Here is a 15112-nt window from a genome sequence, read left to right as displayed (position 1 = left end):
AAATATTAATGATATAGAGCACTCCACATGTACTCCCACTAGACAAATACCTCAAGAGTTTGTGATCAACAAATAATTTAGTTTAATCCCATGCTTTTCAGGTATGATAATCAGGGAATGGAAAATTGGGTTGCGTGCTTTTGCTTTTTTAGATATGTATGGCTAACAACACCTGAAAAATTTCAGCATGTATCTTTCTGACTTCATTCAGAAATACTTTTAATCCAAAAAGAGAAAAAATCCAACCTTAATTCACAGACATACATTACAGTTTTACTATTTCTTCAGATGCTGGAATCAAATACTACAAACACAAACAAACTGACTGAGAGGACACGTACCTTCTGTAATCTGGTCTGATATGACTCACTAGGAACAAAATTGTAAGAGATCAGTCAGCACCATTACAGAAAATATCCTTCCACTTCTTACAGCCAAGGGACACTAAGTACATTGTTTTTCTTTATCCTTGCTCAAAAACAAATGTTACATTCAGAAAGCTGTGTTAATTTAAGATACATGCCTCTGATTTTATATGCAAGAATAATATTCGAAGTAGCATCTTTGAACATGGCACTAGTGGTGACTTTAAAGCTAGATAATATAAAAGAACCAATAACTGACAAGAGTTCTAAGATCCTCTGCCATTACTATTCTCCATGCTTACTTTTCTAGTTAGGCTGGAAACAGGTTCACAAAACTTCTTGGGACAAATACCTTCCTAACGGTAAAACAGTAAGCCATTGGTCCCTGTCCATACTCTTTGCATGAGACAAAAAACCTAAGCAAAGAAGCAAGTGAACTACCTCTGGACACAAAAATGAAGGAGATGAGTTGCAACCTTATGCCTTCAAACCGGAAGGTTTCCTTATGCCTATGTTGTGCTTGCCCTGTGTTGTCTGAGTGAAAAAAGAAAGATTTCTTATATGAATAAACAATAGCATCAGTCATGTACCACTGAAAACAAGCAAAATTCTACCTGCGGTCTCTGTTGACAGGGACCAGCTATTGGTGCAGCACTTTGCAGAAAACACTGTTCTGTGAAAGCTGCAGTACTGAAAAAAAATAATTCAGCAAATCTGAGAGGAGTTTCATTTTGGAAATGTTTTCAAAAAGAACTAAAAGTTCAGGAAACATTGTTGATTTCCTGAGAACAGAGTGCATTCACCATGAATCACTAACCCTCACTTGAAATCATCATTAGTTTCATAAAAGAAGAATTACAGAACAAAACATTTTAGGAACAACTTACCAACCAAGCAATTGGGTATGATTTTCTAATAAAACATGTGTCATATGGGAGAAAAACTGATCCTTAGCCAGATAAACAATGAGGAGATGAGCAAACTGCTTTAAATGATGTAGAGCTTTTGTTAAAGAAGGTGCTCAGAACAAAATTTTCAATTCAGTTCAACCATCTGTAATATTTACTGTTGTGTTCTAAAAAGTTAACATTTCCAGATAAAGGATTAGAGGGAATAAGCTTCAGGATATGCTTAAGTAGGTATTTTTCTACCCCTAGTAAACTGCGGTGCAAGATCTCCATTGACACCTGGATAAAGATCTCATTTGTTGGCTTGATAAATAGATGACATTAAAAACCTAAACTTTCAGTGTTAGTTTTTGAAGAAGTTCATTCAGCAGCTTCACAGTCCTTTGGTTTTCTTCTGCAGTACGGTTAATTCTGTGTGCAGTTCGGATAAGAAGGCTACAAACTTCTTTGCTTGTACCAGTTGTCTCAGTAATCTGAAGGGAAACAGAGCAGATGGGAAATAATGCAATTATGTTGCTAAGCACTAAGAATTCTCTGTTAGTATTTGCAACAAAACCAGAGATTTGTCCCTCACCACTGAACACGTGAAATGCCCTTGAGTTCAAAAGCAACTTCTGCCCAAGGCGTCTCTTTTCATATATCTTGGCAGAACTGAACAACTTTGAAATTTCTATTGTTCTCTCAAATTGAAGTGAAACAAAACAAGAGGTCAGAAAGTTTTTAAAGGGCACACAAATGGACAGACAGTGTAACCATTTAGAAGTCGTCTCCCCAGTAAACAACTAAAAGCACACAAAGGCTTTGGGTAAAGCTTTCAAAAGTCAAAACAAATCCCTCCCCCAAAAGATGACAAAGTACCAGGAAAAGACCTTCAGATCAGGAGGGACTGTACTCCACCTTATCTGCTGTGTTAATCCCAAAGTTTACTATGCTAACCAAAACCACCCCCACTCTGGTTCCACACCATTCTGTCTTTCATATATTGTCTTCATGCCTTTCCAAATCACATGGAGAGCCTAGCTGCACGTTAATGATTGCACACATACAGTCAAAATTAATCAGGGAGACGTACTCTGGCCTACAACAGCTCGTGGCCACCTTGCACTGGGGAATACTCAGTGTTTTTAGTTGCTTTCTATAAAGAAACAAGAAGTCGCCTTTGGACTTCCTTGAAGAAGTTGAAAGCAGCAGACTAGTGTATTACAGCATTGCTGCTCAACAGCCGCACTCCTCAAAAGAGAAATACGAAAACTAGCAGACTGTAAAAATCCATACAACCCCCCTAATTTTATCATTATATTCTTACGCTAAGACGAAATCGGTAAGTTTTGAGCATACACCTAAAACGCTAGAAATATCTTAGCCCTTCCTTCTTAAACAGAAAAATGTTATGTCTGTTTAGTCAGCCAGAAGGCATAACCACCAAAATAGGCTTCCAGTTCCCTGGGTCATAAAACCAGACTCCTTACACATGCCATATACCCTATACAGAGTGAAGAACACACTGCTGCTGTAAGGACAAGCTTTAGAAGTGCTAAAACCACACACTGGCCCTAGACCTGCTGGCACAGGAGGCCTGTACTTCTTAAAAGAGTACAGCTTTATAGTTAGAGAGGAGTACATTCCTAATCTCATACTGAGAGACACAAACGCATTATACTGTTTGTAGCAATACACCTGAAGGCTCTCATCAACAGCAGCAAGACACTGTGGCACGCTTCCACCATTTTACTCCTCTTTAGCTTTTTTCACATGCTGAGTGACTCTCAGGTCTTCATTCTTTTTTTTCCTCTCAATTATTACACCGTTTTCCTCTCTGGCTTTGCTAAAGCCACAGGCTGCTGCCTGTGCTAACAGTAACTAGCTGTCTTACATAATGGAAAACAGAGAGAAGACAGCTCCATCATCTCTGCAGCAGATGGGTAATTAAGGGAGTGATTTGTAACTGGGAAAAGCAAAATGTTTGCACGTGTAATCTACGCCAGGTGTAAACGAACTGCAAGTATCTCTTGACTGCAAGCTGGTACTCCAACTATTTCTGCAGCTGTACAATCAGGACAGCAACCTTTTCAGTGAGATCTTGTCCAGAAGTGTCAGAAGGAAAATGTTTTGACTGTAGCTGAAATAGATATGTAGCAGGTTAGTTGCTCTAGTCACGATCTTTAATTCTCTCCTCTGTTTTGTTTATTAAGAGGTAGGAACTTAAATCCAAAATAATAACAGTATTTTAGTTAAACTGACAAAAAAGGAAGAAACACTTACATGGGAAATTAATTCCTGGGCAATTACATGTCCACCAGAAGAAAAGAGCAAAAAGTTGGTAAGAAGATGTGTTATAAGATGCTGGCTACAACACCGCTCTACGTCTGTTACAGCGTGTACAGCAGCCTCCACATCTCTGACAGACAGGTCTGTACAGCTGAAGAGCACTATCAGACGACTGTAGACTGCTTGAGCTTCTACCTGTAGGAAACAGTTCAAAGGAGTAAATGTCATACCTATGGTATTTTTCCTCTGGATTTATTTACTAACAGGAAATTTAATCCTTTGCAGAAACTACCCCATCATGAAAAAAGTTCGAATTTAAGCACCAGGGAGAACAGGGAAGGAAGGGCTGTACACATTTCTTCTACACTGATTCACTCACACAGAGGCGGACAGAGTGGATTTTTTAACTTTCTTTGGTCTTGCGAACTAAGCAGGCAGGGCATCAAGCCAGGATTTGACCTTTTCTAATAATAAAAGGAAATGGAGAAAGTCTCTCAGCAGACTATGGTCAGATTTTTGCATTGTGGGAAAATGAACAGAGGCTCCTCAAGGGCTCATTTCAGTACTGCTGCTACAAATCAATTAAATCCCTATGCAACCTGACCTTGGCTGATAAAATGTTCTGGTAAGAATGAAGTTTTTTCTTTCTTCCTGTGTTGTTTGCAACTTATGGTTTTACCTTTTGAGTTAGCTAATAAAAACTAATTGTTACTGGAAGAAGAAAACAGACAATTTTGGCACCTACACAATGGGAAAAGAACTATAAGCAACTACTGCAGATAATTCTGTTCACTATATTAAAAGTAAACCAAACAAACTGGTAGGAAAAACCCAAATGAGTAAGTGCAGGAACAATGGAAAAACATACCGCTGCAGACCCAGAGGAAAAGGACACATATTTCTCAAACATGTTCACTGGGACAATTTGTTTCAGTCATTTACCTGACCTTGCTGTTCTCATCTCTGCCCTATTAACAATTCCACATAAAATAGTCTGAAAAAGCTGCTGTTCTTCAATTAAGTTCACAGTTACATGTGAGGCAACAAATGACACCAGAACCTAAAGAAAGGTGACTGTAATTCTTCAAGAGTCTTTATCCCTCTATGCAATCCTGTTCTAGGTATGCCTCCATTCCACGTGCCAGAGACTGGAGAGTGATAGTAGCAGGCTCTGCTCCATGGGCTCAGGTACCTTAGGAGACGCATTCTTAGTGCCAAAGGTTAACTATGACCAACCTCCAAGTTCTGTTCCTCCCATGTTTCAGAGTCTAAAGGTATGAATGGACTCCAGCAAATGAATAAATATTAAGGCGCAGAATATTCAGCCCTGCGCGTATGAGTGAGGTCTAGTGAACACCAAAAGTAGCCTTTTTCTTCGTTAAATCATTTTTACCCTATGTATTCCACTCTTGATGATACAATATCATAGAATCATAGAATCATAGAATGGTTAGGGTTGGAAGAGACCTTAAAGACCATCTAGTTCCAACCCCCCTGCCATGGGCAGGGACACCTTCCACTAGACCAGGTTGCTCAAAGCCTCATCCAGCCTGGCCTTGAACACTTCCAGGGATGGGGCATCCACAGCTTCTCTGGGCAACCTGTTCCAGTGCCTCACCACCCTCTCTGTGAAGAATTTCTTCCTGATATCTAATCTAAACCTCCCTGTTTTCAATTTGTACCCATTACCCCTTGTCCTGTCACTACAGGCTCTTGTAAAAAGTCCTCTCCCAGCACCCTTGTAGGCCCCCTTCAGATACTGGAAAGCTGCAATGAGGTCTCCTCGGAGCCTTCTCTTCTCCAGGCTGAACACGCCCAATTCTTGCAGACTTTCATCATAGGAGAGGTGCTCCAGCCCTCTGATCATCTTCGTGGCCTCCTCTGGACTCGCTCCAAGTGGTCAATCTCCTTCTGATATTGGGGGTTCCACAGCTGGACGCAGCACACCAGGTGGGGTCTCACCCCATATCATTATAATGACCATTATAATAACCACATCATTATAATGATGATATATAAGCTGCTACCAGAGTAGATAGAAGGAAGACAATATCTTAAGTCATGAGTGCATGCCTTTTCACACAAGAACACGCTGAATGAAAAGTCCCCCAGCTTGGCATCCGCCAGAAGTTCCCAGCCCATCTTAATCCTTAACTGGTGAAATCCTTAACTCAGGTGCAGGGGCTGAGAAGGAAACCACTCCATTTGAAAGAGCTGAGAGCTAACCTGCCAAAGGACAAATTGAAAGAAAAAGCAAATATCTCACTAAAGGCAGAAGCTTTACATGAACTGTGGGAATGCTTCTGAAGTAGCCTGACCTGTGGGGGAAAAAAAAAAGTCTTACTTGAGTAACTAAAGAAAAGAATCATAACGAACTGAAATATGAGACCTCTGGGAACAGATGAGTAACTGCATGGGCTGTCACTGGAAAAGCTTTTTTCTCACTAAAGTTTGTCATACATTATGACAGAATAACAAACATATAGAAGGGGGACACACAGGGAGATGATGTGATATATGGGACGTGATTTCATCCATACTGCTGGAGTTAGAACAATGTTCCATACATAGGTCTATACCTATAGTCCTTCACTAACGTTTATTGCTTGGGTATTGCCTTCTTCCCCAAAACTGCATTCTAAAACCAAAACCAACCCTGGTTTTACTTCATTGTTGGTCTAGCCTAAGTCTGCTCAGCCAACCTCCACCCCTGCTCTTAGACTATAAGAAATTAAAGAAAAAAACAATTAAAAACTGATTGGGATGTGAGCTTGCATTTGTAGTCCCAACTGGGTGGCGGGAGGGCAAGGAAAGGAAATAAAATGTTGCAGAACACACTGTTGTTCATGGACCATTAGATGTAAAATGAAAGCATGGTGTTTTACTAGCGTGGCATACCAAGCTGCATTTTAAAATCAAACAGAATTTGTTTTCAAATTTAGGAAAACTAGATATGTTATATCCACATTTTTAATCTGGGCTTCGTAGATCAGATTGCCTCGGCTAGTTCAAACTTGCATAATAGGTCTAAATTAAAGGCTTTCATGGATTTCCTGGCACACACAGCCACACAGCACTCTTCATGCAAGGAGATGCACGAGGTCAGAACACCGCTTCCGTCTGTCAGAGGCCTAGCATGTGGGAATGTAACATACTTGTTACAATCTCATACATGCCAAAAATCAGTAAAGATACATAAAAGAAATCAGAATAGATGGGCAAGGTTAGGATTCAGGGGTGTGTCTGGTAAGTATCCCTACTGCTTCGGTTGCTGTTATGATTTCTCTTGTGCTTCCTCCTCAAGATGATGCCGTAACACAGGAATGCTGAATTCTGCCACACAGGGTTTTTAAAAAATACCGCTCCTAGAGTAGTTTTACTTGTAATTAAAAGCACTCAAGTTATCCAAAAGAAAGTCATGAAAGTGCTAGTCTACATAACATACTATAAGGAGGAAAAATGTTTTCTGAATGTCACCAAGAAAATCCACAAAAATCATCTTTCAACTTCTCTGCAACAAAATTCCCAGGAGACCTCATAAAGCCAAAGCCTCCTCCAGCACACACCTTTCATGTTTCCAGTGTGCATTATTTGTTTTATAGCAATAAGATATAAGCAGACTATTGACTGCTTATTGCTGCTTACTATTGCTACATTACCCACCATTGTTTGCATCCTTTGTTGATTTTCATTCTGAGGACAGTAGTAAAAAGCCAGCAGCCACAGCAAAGCATCTGGTTCTACAGCAGCCTTCAGTAATTGTTCTGCTGCAATATCCAGCCATTCTCCAAAACAAGCAACCAAAAACCAGATTTCAAAAAGGTCAGCAAGAGAGCTGGAAAATAACAAAGATGCCATTAAGTAACACTTTAAATATCTGAAGTTAACTGCAAAGGGGGCTGTCCTGAAAAACAAATGTAAGTTAAACTCCTCTTCAACAGATAATGCCTTACCTGCCAAACATACAGCAAGGTACTACTTTATTATCTGCAGTCATGATTAAATGACACATACCCAGTGCTACTAACAGATTAACTCTGTCAGCAGACAGACCATCCCTAACAACAGCTTCAGCTGAACTGTGACACAATACTATGTATTAAAACATACACCATAAAATTAAAACTTATCATTTATACTCTCCGTTTGAAGGATTTGCAAAACATTGCCAGAAGTGGCCCTTCACTTTTTCTGGGACTTGCCCCCACAAAATGTCCATCAGTTGATTTTTGGTTTAAAATGTCACATAGCATTTGCCGTTCACGGAGATGACTACATATATCAATAAATAACGGCACAGAAGCAATCTGCTGATTAGAAATACACAGAAAGCAACTCGCTGTAAGGCTCACATTCAGTGTAAAATAAAACCACTGATAAACAAGCTCTGTGAACAGAGAGCACTGACTGTAAGAAGCAAGAGGATATGCTGTATAGTTTTTTTTGCTGCTCTGTTGATCTTAGTAAGTAGAAAGGATGCGGAATGAGGAATAAATCCATAAAAGAAAATTGAATACAGTTTCCTTGTATATATTAGTATTTAAAAACTTAAATATGATCCATTTCCTTTGTCATTGAGAGGGATTTGGTAGAAAACATAATTGTTGCGTGAGTTCTAAAGGAAATAAGAGGATATTCCTTCTGTCAAGCACAATGCTATTCAAACATGCACACTATCAAAGCCAAGGGGGAAAAGAGAGTATAAGGCAAGAAAGGGCTAGGCAACAGAAGGAGAACAGACCTGATTCTATTATTGTAACACATTATGATGGATGGTATTTGTTTAATTTGTTTGTTCCAATTTGAGTTATGCATTTCTTTAAGAATCCAGGGTCAGCTACTGGTCACACTCCAAGGGCAGAAAGGTTTCACAGACTTCAGGGATGAACAGGCAAGACACGGCACTGAACTGCAGCTCATAGAGAAAGTAAGAATCTTCCAGCAGACAGCTCAGCCTCAGAGGGAAAAGCAAAAAGTTTTTGTAGGAGAGTAGGAAAATAAGCATTTCTGTTAAACAGCTAGCCTCTTGATGGAAAATAAAGACAAAATTTTGATTACTCAGAGGCTTATGGGTCAGGTCTATTCGTGCTACAGAGTTCAGGTTCAGTAAGTAAGCTAAGTCCCATTTTTTAAAACAAAGCTCTATTTAGATAGTAAAAAGAACATTATGAAAAGTAGCCCCTCCACACTTCAAACAGCATGACTTTTCACAAAGTAACATATGCAAAGCACAAAAAGTTAGAAAATATCCTACTGCTTACCTAATGTTTGCTTCTTCCACTAATGCTTTGAGCATATCCGAAATGTGTTTCAAGTGTTGGGGCCAGTGTGTAGCTGGCAGTTCTGAGGAAGGAGGATGAAAATAAAACTCTTATAAGTCTAGTCTGTCCATGTAGAACAGGAAAGTGAAATTAACCATCATAAGGTATCATTAAAATCTGTGTAACTTGATCCAGTCATCACAAAGCATTTAAAATTTAATTTTAATTTTTTTCTGATTTTCAGTGGTACCTATTACTGTGTTTCTTACAACCACTTGTTGACAAAGCCATATGTGGAGGCACAGCTAAGAATATTCCAATGAGGCTGATGCACCTGCGTGCAAATGCTACCTCAATATTAATACGCTACTACATATTAATACATAATCAGCAGAATAACTTTCTCAGAGGCTCCTGCAGTGAGCTGAAATTACTGCTCGGGAAAATGTGTACCAGACTGAGCAGTAGATTCTTGATCTACAAAAATGTGAAATCTGAAAAAAAAAATTAGCAGAATTCAAGCTTCAGAGGCAAATGGCAAGACTATTTCTTGTAATATACATATGAATATTTTCACAATGACAAATATTATGAAAATATTTAGTATTTTTACAATCCTAGTAACTTGTCTTTATTCCTACGAAATTATGCACTCTTTCTTTGTTATTCACTTATGATTTAATTTTCTTTAAAGTTACATCTGTATTACTGTCACATAAGAATTAGATGTCCCTGCAAAAAAAATACATTAAAGGAATATTATTAAAATCACTAAGTCAACACATCCTATTTAGAAAATGGCAAAATTTTTCCTTCATCCCTTTTAAAGTTATTTTAAGACATACAGATCATGCAGGTTGGATAAGGCTGCAAATATTTCATGAAGAAACTTACCAGAAGGACGTCTGAGTAAAGCTGTTACAAGAGGCTGGTGATGGTAAGGGAAGTAGGCCTTCAGTGGAAATTTATGCTAAGATACAAAATCATTATTTTAAGAATTTTGTGGTCAGTGTTCAAAATAAACCCACAGTGAACAATCTCATCTAAGGTAGTAATTATCAAAACAGACTGAAGCATGAGAACACAAAAGTAACTCTGCACTTATTTTAGGATTTTGCATAAAGAAAGAAGGAGATATTTGGGAAATGCTTGCTTAGAAAAAATAATTACTTTTGGATTTTTAAAATACATGCATTAAAAAAATATTCAGAGTATGAATAAAATTACACCTTAATATTCTTAGGCTTTTTCCCTGCAGTCACAAAAGCCTTCACTGTTTGTATGCAGAGGTTCAACAGACTAATTAGTTTCATTTCATTTTCCAGTGTAAACAGTTTCACAGATCACATTAGAATCATAGAATCACAGGATGGTTTGGGTTGGAAGGGACCTTAAAGACCATCTAGTTCCAACCCCCCTGCCATGGGCAGGGACACCTTCCACTAGACCAGGTTGCTCAAAGCCTCATCCAGCCTGGCCTTGAACACTTCCAGGGATGGGACATCCACAGCTTCTCTGGGCAACCTGTTCCAGTGCCTCACCACCCTCTCCGGGAAGAACTTCTTCCTGATATCTAATCTAAACCTCCCCACTTTCAATTTTAACCCGTTCCCCCTTGTCCTGTCACTACAGGCCCTTGTAAAAAGTCCCCCCCAGCTTCCTTGTAGCCCCTTCAGGTCCTGGAAGGCTGCAATAAGGTCTCCCCGGAGCCTTCTCTTCTCCAGGCTGAACAAGCCCAACTCTCTCAGCTTTTCATCATATTAAACTAAGAACTAATAACATTCACAAAATCTGAAGGTGTGATGTACATTATTGCCCTGTGTTCAAGAACGGAAACCTAAAATTCTCAGGATCTGATTCAGCACAAGGTCTAGCTGGAAGCCCGTAACCAGCGGTGTAGCCCAGGGGTCCGTACTGGGTCCCATCCTGTTTAACATCTGCATCAACGACCTGGATGACAGACGGGGCAGAGTGTACCCTCACCAAGGCTGAAGATGACACAAAACTGGGTGGAGCAGCTGATACACCAGAGGATCATGCTGCCATCCAGAGGAACCCTGACTGCCTGGAGAAATGGGCTGACATGACCCTTCATGAAGTTCAAGAAGGAGAAGGGTAAAATTCTGCACCTGTGGAGGAACAATCCCAGCACCGGAACAGGCTGGGGGCTGCCTGGGGGCTGCCCAGCTGGAAAACAGCTTTGCAGAAAGGGACTTGGGGGTCCTGGTGGGCACCAACTTTAACACGAGTCAGTGATGCGCCCTGCGACAAAGGCAGCTAACGGTGTCCTGGAGCACATCAGACAACGCATTGCCAGCAGCTCGAGGGCGGTGATCCTTCCCCTCTCCTCAGCACTACTGAGCAGCCACTCCAGCAGCCGAACCTGGAACACTATGCCTGGTTCTGTGTTTCTTAGTTCAAGAGTTGTGGACATACTGGGGAGAGTTCAACAAAGGGCCTCACAGCTGAGTAAGGGACCTGAGAGAGCCTGGAGTAGAGAAGGCGCCAGGGAGATCTCATCAGTGTGTGTAAAAACCTGAAGGGAGGGTGCAAAGAAGAGGGAGCCAGGCCCTTTTCAGTGGTGCCCAGTGACAGGACCAGAGGCCATGGGCACAAACTGAAACAGAGGAGGCTTCCTCTGAACACCAGGAAACACTTTTTACTGTGAGGGTGACCGCGCACTGGCACAGTGGGGTTGTAGGGTATCAGTCCTTGGAGATACTCAAAAGCCGACTGGACATGGTCCTGGGCAGCTGGTTCTAGGTGGCCCTGCTTGAGGTGGGTGTTGGACAAGATGACCTGCAGTGGTCCCTTCCAACCCCAACCACTCTGTAATTCTGTCATTTCAGTCTCCACACCAATGACCTTAGAACTCTTCTGTCTCATTCCTTTAGGACTAAGAGACTATTTAGCAAATCTCTTGAAACACAGACTGGGAATGCAGACTCTATAAAATGTGATAAATTTAGTAGCATATCTTTTGGGATATACAGGCATGCATCTTATAAACAAATGCAATGACACATTCTCTCTTGCATATTATTGTTCTGTAAACAACAGTTAATTGAAATTACAGCACACTGATATATACAGTATTCTCAGACGGTCCATCAGTCTGTTGTCTACCAGTCATACCGGTATCACTGGTATGGTAGACTCTAGAAGTAAATTCCATTTACTTGTCAAATGGAATTAGGTTAATTATAAATTAATGATCCCTGAACTAAAGTATGCATGTAGCCAATTAGCTGGCACCAAAAATCCCCATGAAAAAGCAGCCCTTGACACAGTTAGTAGTAGCCAAGACAACCCACAGCATGAGTTACATACAAAACCAGAATTGTAAACTAAGTGAAAACCAGCTTTCAGCATACTATTTAAGCAAACCAAAAAATGTTTAATTCCTATCATACAAACACAGTATTTTAGGCGGTTCTTTCCTTACATAAACCATCACAAAGGGCAAAACAAGGTACAAAGAGACAGAACAAGCATGGATGTGGCTGGTTATAATAATTACCAGGATGTGTAACAGGAAATAAAAGTTGAACAGTGGCTTAAAATATTTATCCAGCTACTGAAAACAGAACTCCCAGGTGAAAAACATTGACAATCCTGAAACGATCAAGGGAAAATAATCCTGGAGGAAATCATAATTTTCATCAAATAAAAGCATGAACTTCAAGTTCATAAATTTACAAGTAACATGACCAAAATATCCTTAGGTCAGCTTTCACTACCATCACAAACTTGAAGGAAATATGATTGTACAAAACACGAAAGGATTATTCCAGAGTGATCTCAGTACGCCCATTCTTAAATTTCTTGTTCAATGACTATACAAATGGTCTTTTTTTCCTAAGTAGGTTTAAAACCCATGTTCCATTTATACCTTCTTCGGTCTCCCAAAACAGAGGAAACGGCTATTCCTAAACCAGATAGGACAGATTTTTCACACTCTTTGGCTTTTCCCTGATGAACCCTGTTCTCTCTACATGGCCTACAAAGTCACTAGAAAAGACAGCTGTTTCTGACAGCGGCCACACATCAATCGTGGATGATTCACCGTGTACCTTGCAAACCGTGCCGCTGCCAGACATGACCTGGTTCTTTTGAGAATTTTGTGGAAACATCTGTTTGCCTAGCCTTTTTTCAATTAACTGTACTATAAATTCTACAGGTCTCTGTCCCAGCCAGAACCATCTTCATCCTCTGTCACTAATGGTTTTACCATTTCCCTGTGAAATGCTAATGAAGCACATTATGTCCTGTCAGGGACATCCAGATACCACAGAGATGGGTGCCTTAAGAATATATGTAATATCAGTATGAGAAAAAAATATGATCCAACTGATTTAAACAAAGTTTAGGAAGCAGTCTGTGCCTGTATTTTTGCATGCCAACTGTTAGTTAACATCATGGTTCATTCATAAACTGAAATAAGGGATTTTAAACTCTCATATTGAAGATAATACCTTAATTAGAGACCCATGAATTAAACTGTATACAAGTTAAACAGAGAAAACTTAACATTTAAAACCACTTAAAAAAAAGTGGGAAAGACCATGTCGCAATGCCAGCACGTGAAGACTTTCACCCTGAAACAAACCATCCCCTGCACAACAGGATTAGCTCTCGAGTGTCTGATGGATGTGCAGTCTTCACTTGTGTTCTCTACAGCATCACCCCCACCTGGGGCTACACAGCATGCTGCTGCCATGTAGGCAAGGTGGCATAAAATCAACATGCACAGCACCTATAGATGAAGTGAGACAGCTGCAGTTTCATCCTTAATTCATATTGCCTGAAGCTAGAAGGCAGATTCAGTCACTGCTAATTAAACGACAGTAGGTACCAAGTTCCAAGAAGTCCCAAAATTTTCTTAACTACCATCTGCCCAAAAATATGCAATAAGAAATTTTCTTATGTCTAAAGTGAAAGTTATTAAATGATTGCATACTTTCCAAACTCATAGTATACTTTCCAAAATTACATCACATGAATGGGAGTGAAACAACCAAATGAAATGGTCAGGATGTGAAATGACACTGTGACTTGGGAAACCTGAAAAGAAGTTTGCAACCTATAAACAAGACTTTTTCATATCTCTATTCTGAAGTTTAAAAATGAGAAACTGATCTTGCTCTTGCTTAAACCAATACATACAAAAGTAATTCTACTTAATTCTCCAAGGAGACCTTATGGCATCTGTACCTGAAGGGGCCTACAAGGAAGCTGGGGGGGGACTTTTTACAAGGGCCTGTAGCGACAGAACAAGGGGTAATGGGTTTAAATTGAAAGTGGGGAGGTTTAGATTAGATATCAGGAAGAAGTTCTTCCCAGAGAGGGTGGTGAGGCACTGGAACAGGTTGCCCGGAGAAGCTGTGGATGTCCCATCCCTGGGAGTGTTCAAGGCCAGGCTGGATGAGGCTTTGAGCAACCTGGTCTAGTGGAAGGGGTCCCTGCCCATGGCCGGGGGGGTGGGACTAGGGGATCTTTAAGGTCCCTTCCAACCCAAACCATTCCAGGATATGATTGTATTAGCACCAACTAAAAAACATGGATGTTATCAGTGTTCTTCTCAGCGCAAATCCAAAACAGCCTCATACCAGCTGCTGTGAATAACATTAACTCTGTCCTGACTAAAATCAACACAAATGAATGATCATGTTCACTATACAGAATGAAACTTCAGCACCACACTGTTTAAGTTGAAGAATCAATTCAGGACAGGTAAATTGCTCTTTCATATAAGTGTCACACTTTAATTTTATTCACAGGTAAAAATGTTTGAACTGAAACTTGGCATGTATATACAGCTGTAGAGAGATGCTATTACTCAGTTCATTATATTCAGTCACTATTCCTAATAGTAGAATTGTTCTTTTCTTGTGACATTCCATATCTTTGCACTGAAAAGAAACATTAAGAAATAGATCTTGACTAACCTGCTTGTTTTCATTCTGATGAACCTGAAGGAAGAGCTGTGTAAACACCTGTATTATGGTCATAACTTCTGGGGTTCCATCAGTTTCCAGCAGTGCATTCCTAAGCATTAAAAAGTTCGATTAGGACAGATAAGTTAATTAGTCTGGCCATCTCACCACTGTTAATTGAAATGAAATAAAAAAAGAAGTATGTACTTGTGTGCTGTGGATTCAAGCTGTGTCTGAGGTCATTATGCCAGTGGAAAAACTGACAAATGCTAATTTTGCAGGCTTTTTAAATTTTATTTTTACAAAAAAAAAAAAAGAAAAAAAACACCACATATGGATCTCTGGCAAATAAACTAGATTTAGTAAGTATATAT

General features: G+C 39.9%; 1 protein-coding gene across 1 annotated transcript; it reads right to left on the bottom strand.

Moving 5' to 3' along the window:
• Positions 1-1546: 1546 nt before the first annotated feature.
• Positions 1547-14864, bottom strand: FANCC (Fanconi anemia, complementation group C). The gene is made up of 6 exons (XM_010154735.1): positions 14751-14864; positions 9697-9772; positions 8803-8884; positions 7205-7376; positions 3536-3736; positions 1547-1746 (listed from the first exon to the last, which is right to left on the bottom strand). The coding sequence occupies exons 1-6, from the start codon at positions 14856-14858 to the stop codon at positions 1603-1605; spliced, it is 783 nt and encodes a 260-aa protein (XP_010153037.1). The 5' UTR covers positions 14859-14864; the 3' UTR covers positions 1547-1602.
• Between the last annotated feature and the right edge of the window lie 248 nt (positions 14865-15112).

The sequence above is a fragment of the Eurypyga helias genome, unplaced genomic scaffold, assembly GCF_000690775.1.
Source record: "Eurypyga helias isolate BGI_N326 unplaced genomic scaffold, ASM69077v1 scaffold4047, whole genome shotgun sequence".
NCBI lineage: Eukaryota > Metazoa > Chordata > Aves > Eurypygiformes > Eurypygidae > Eurypyga > Eurypyga helias.
The sequence above is the reverse complement of the archived record's forward strand: the minus strand, read 5'-3'. Positions and strand labels throughout refer to the sequence as shown.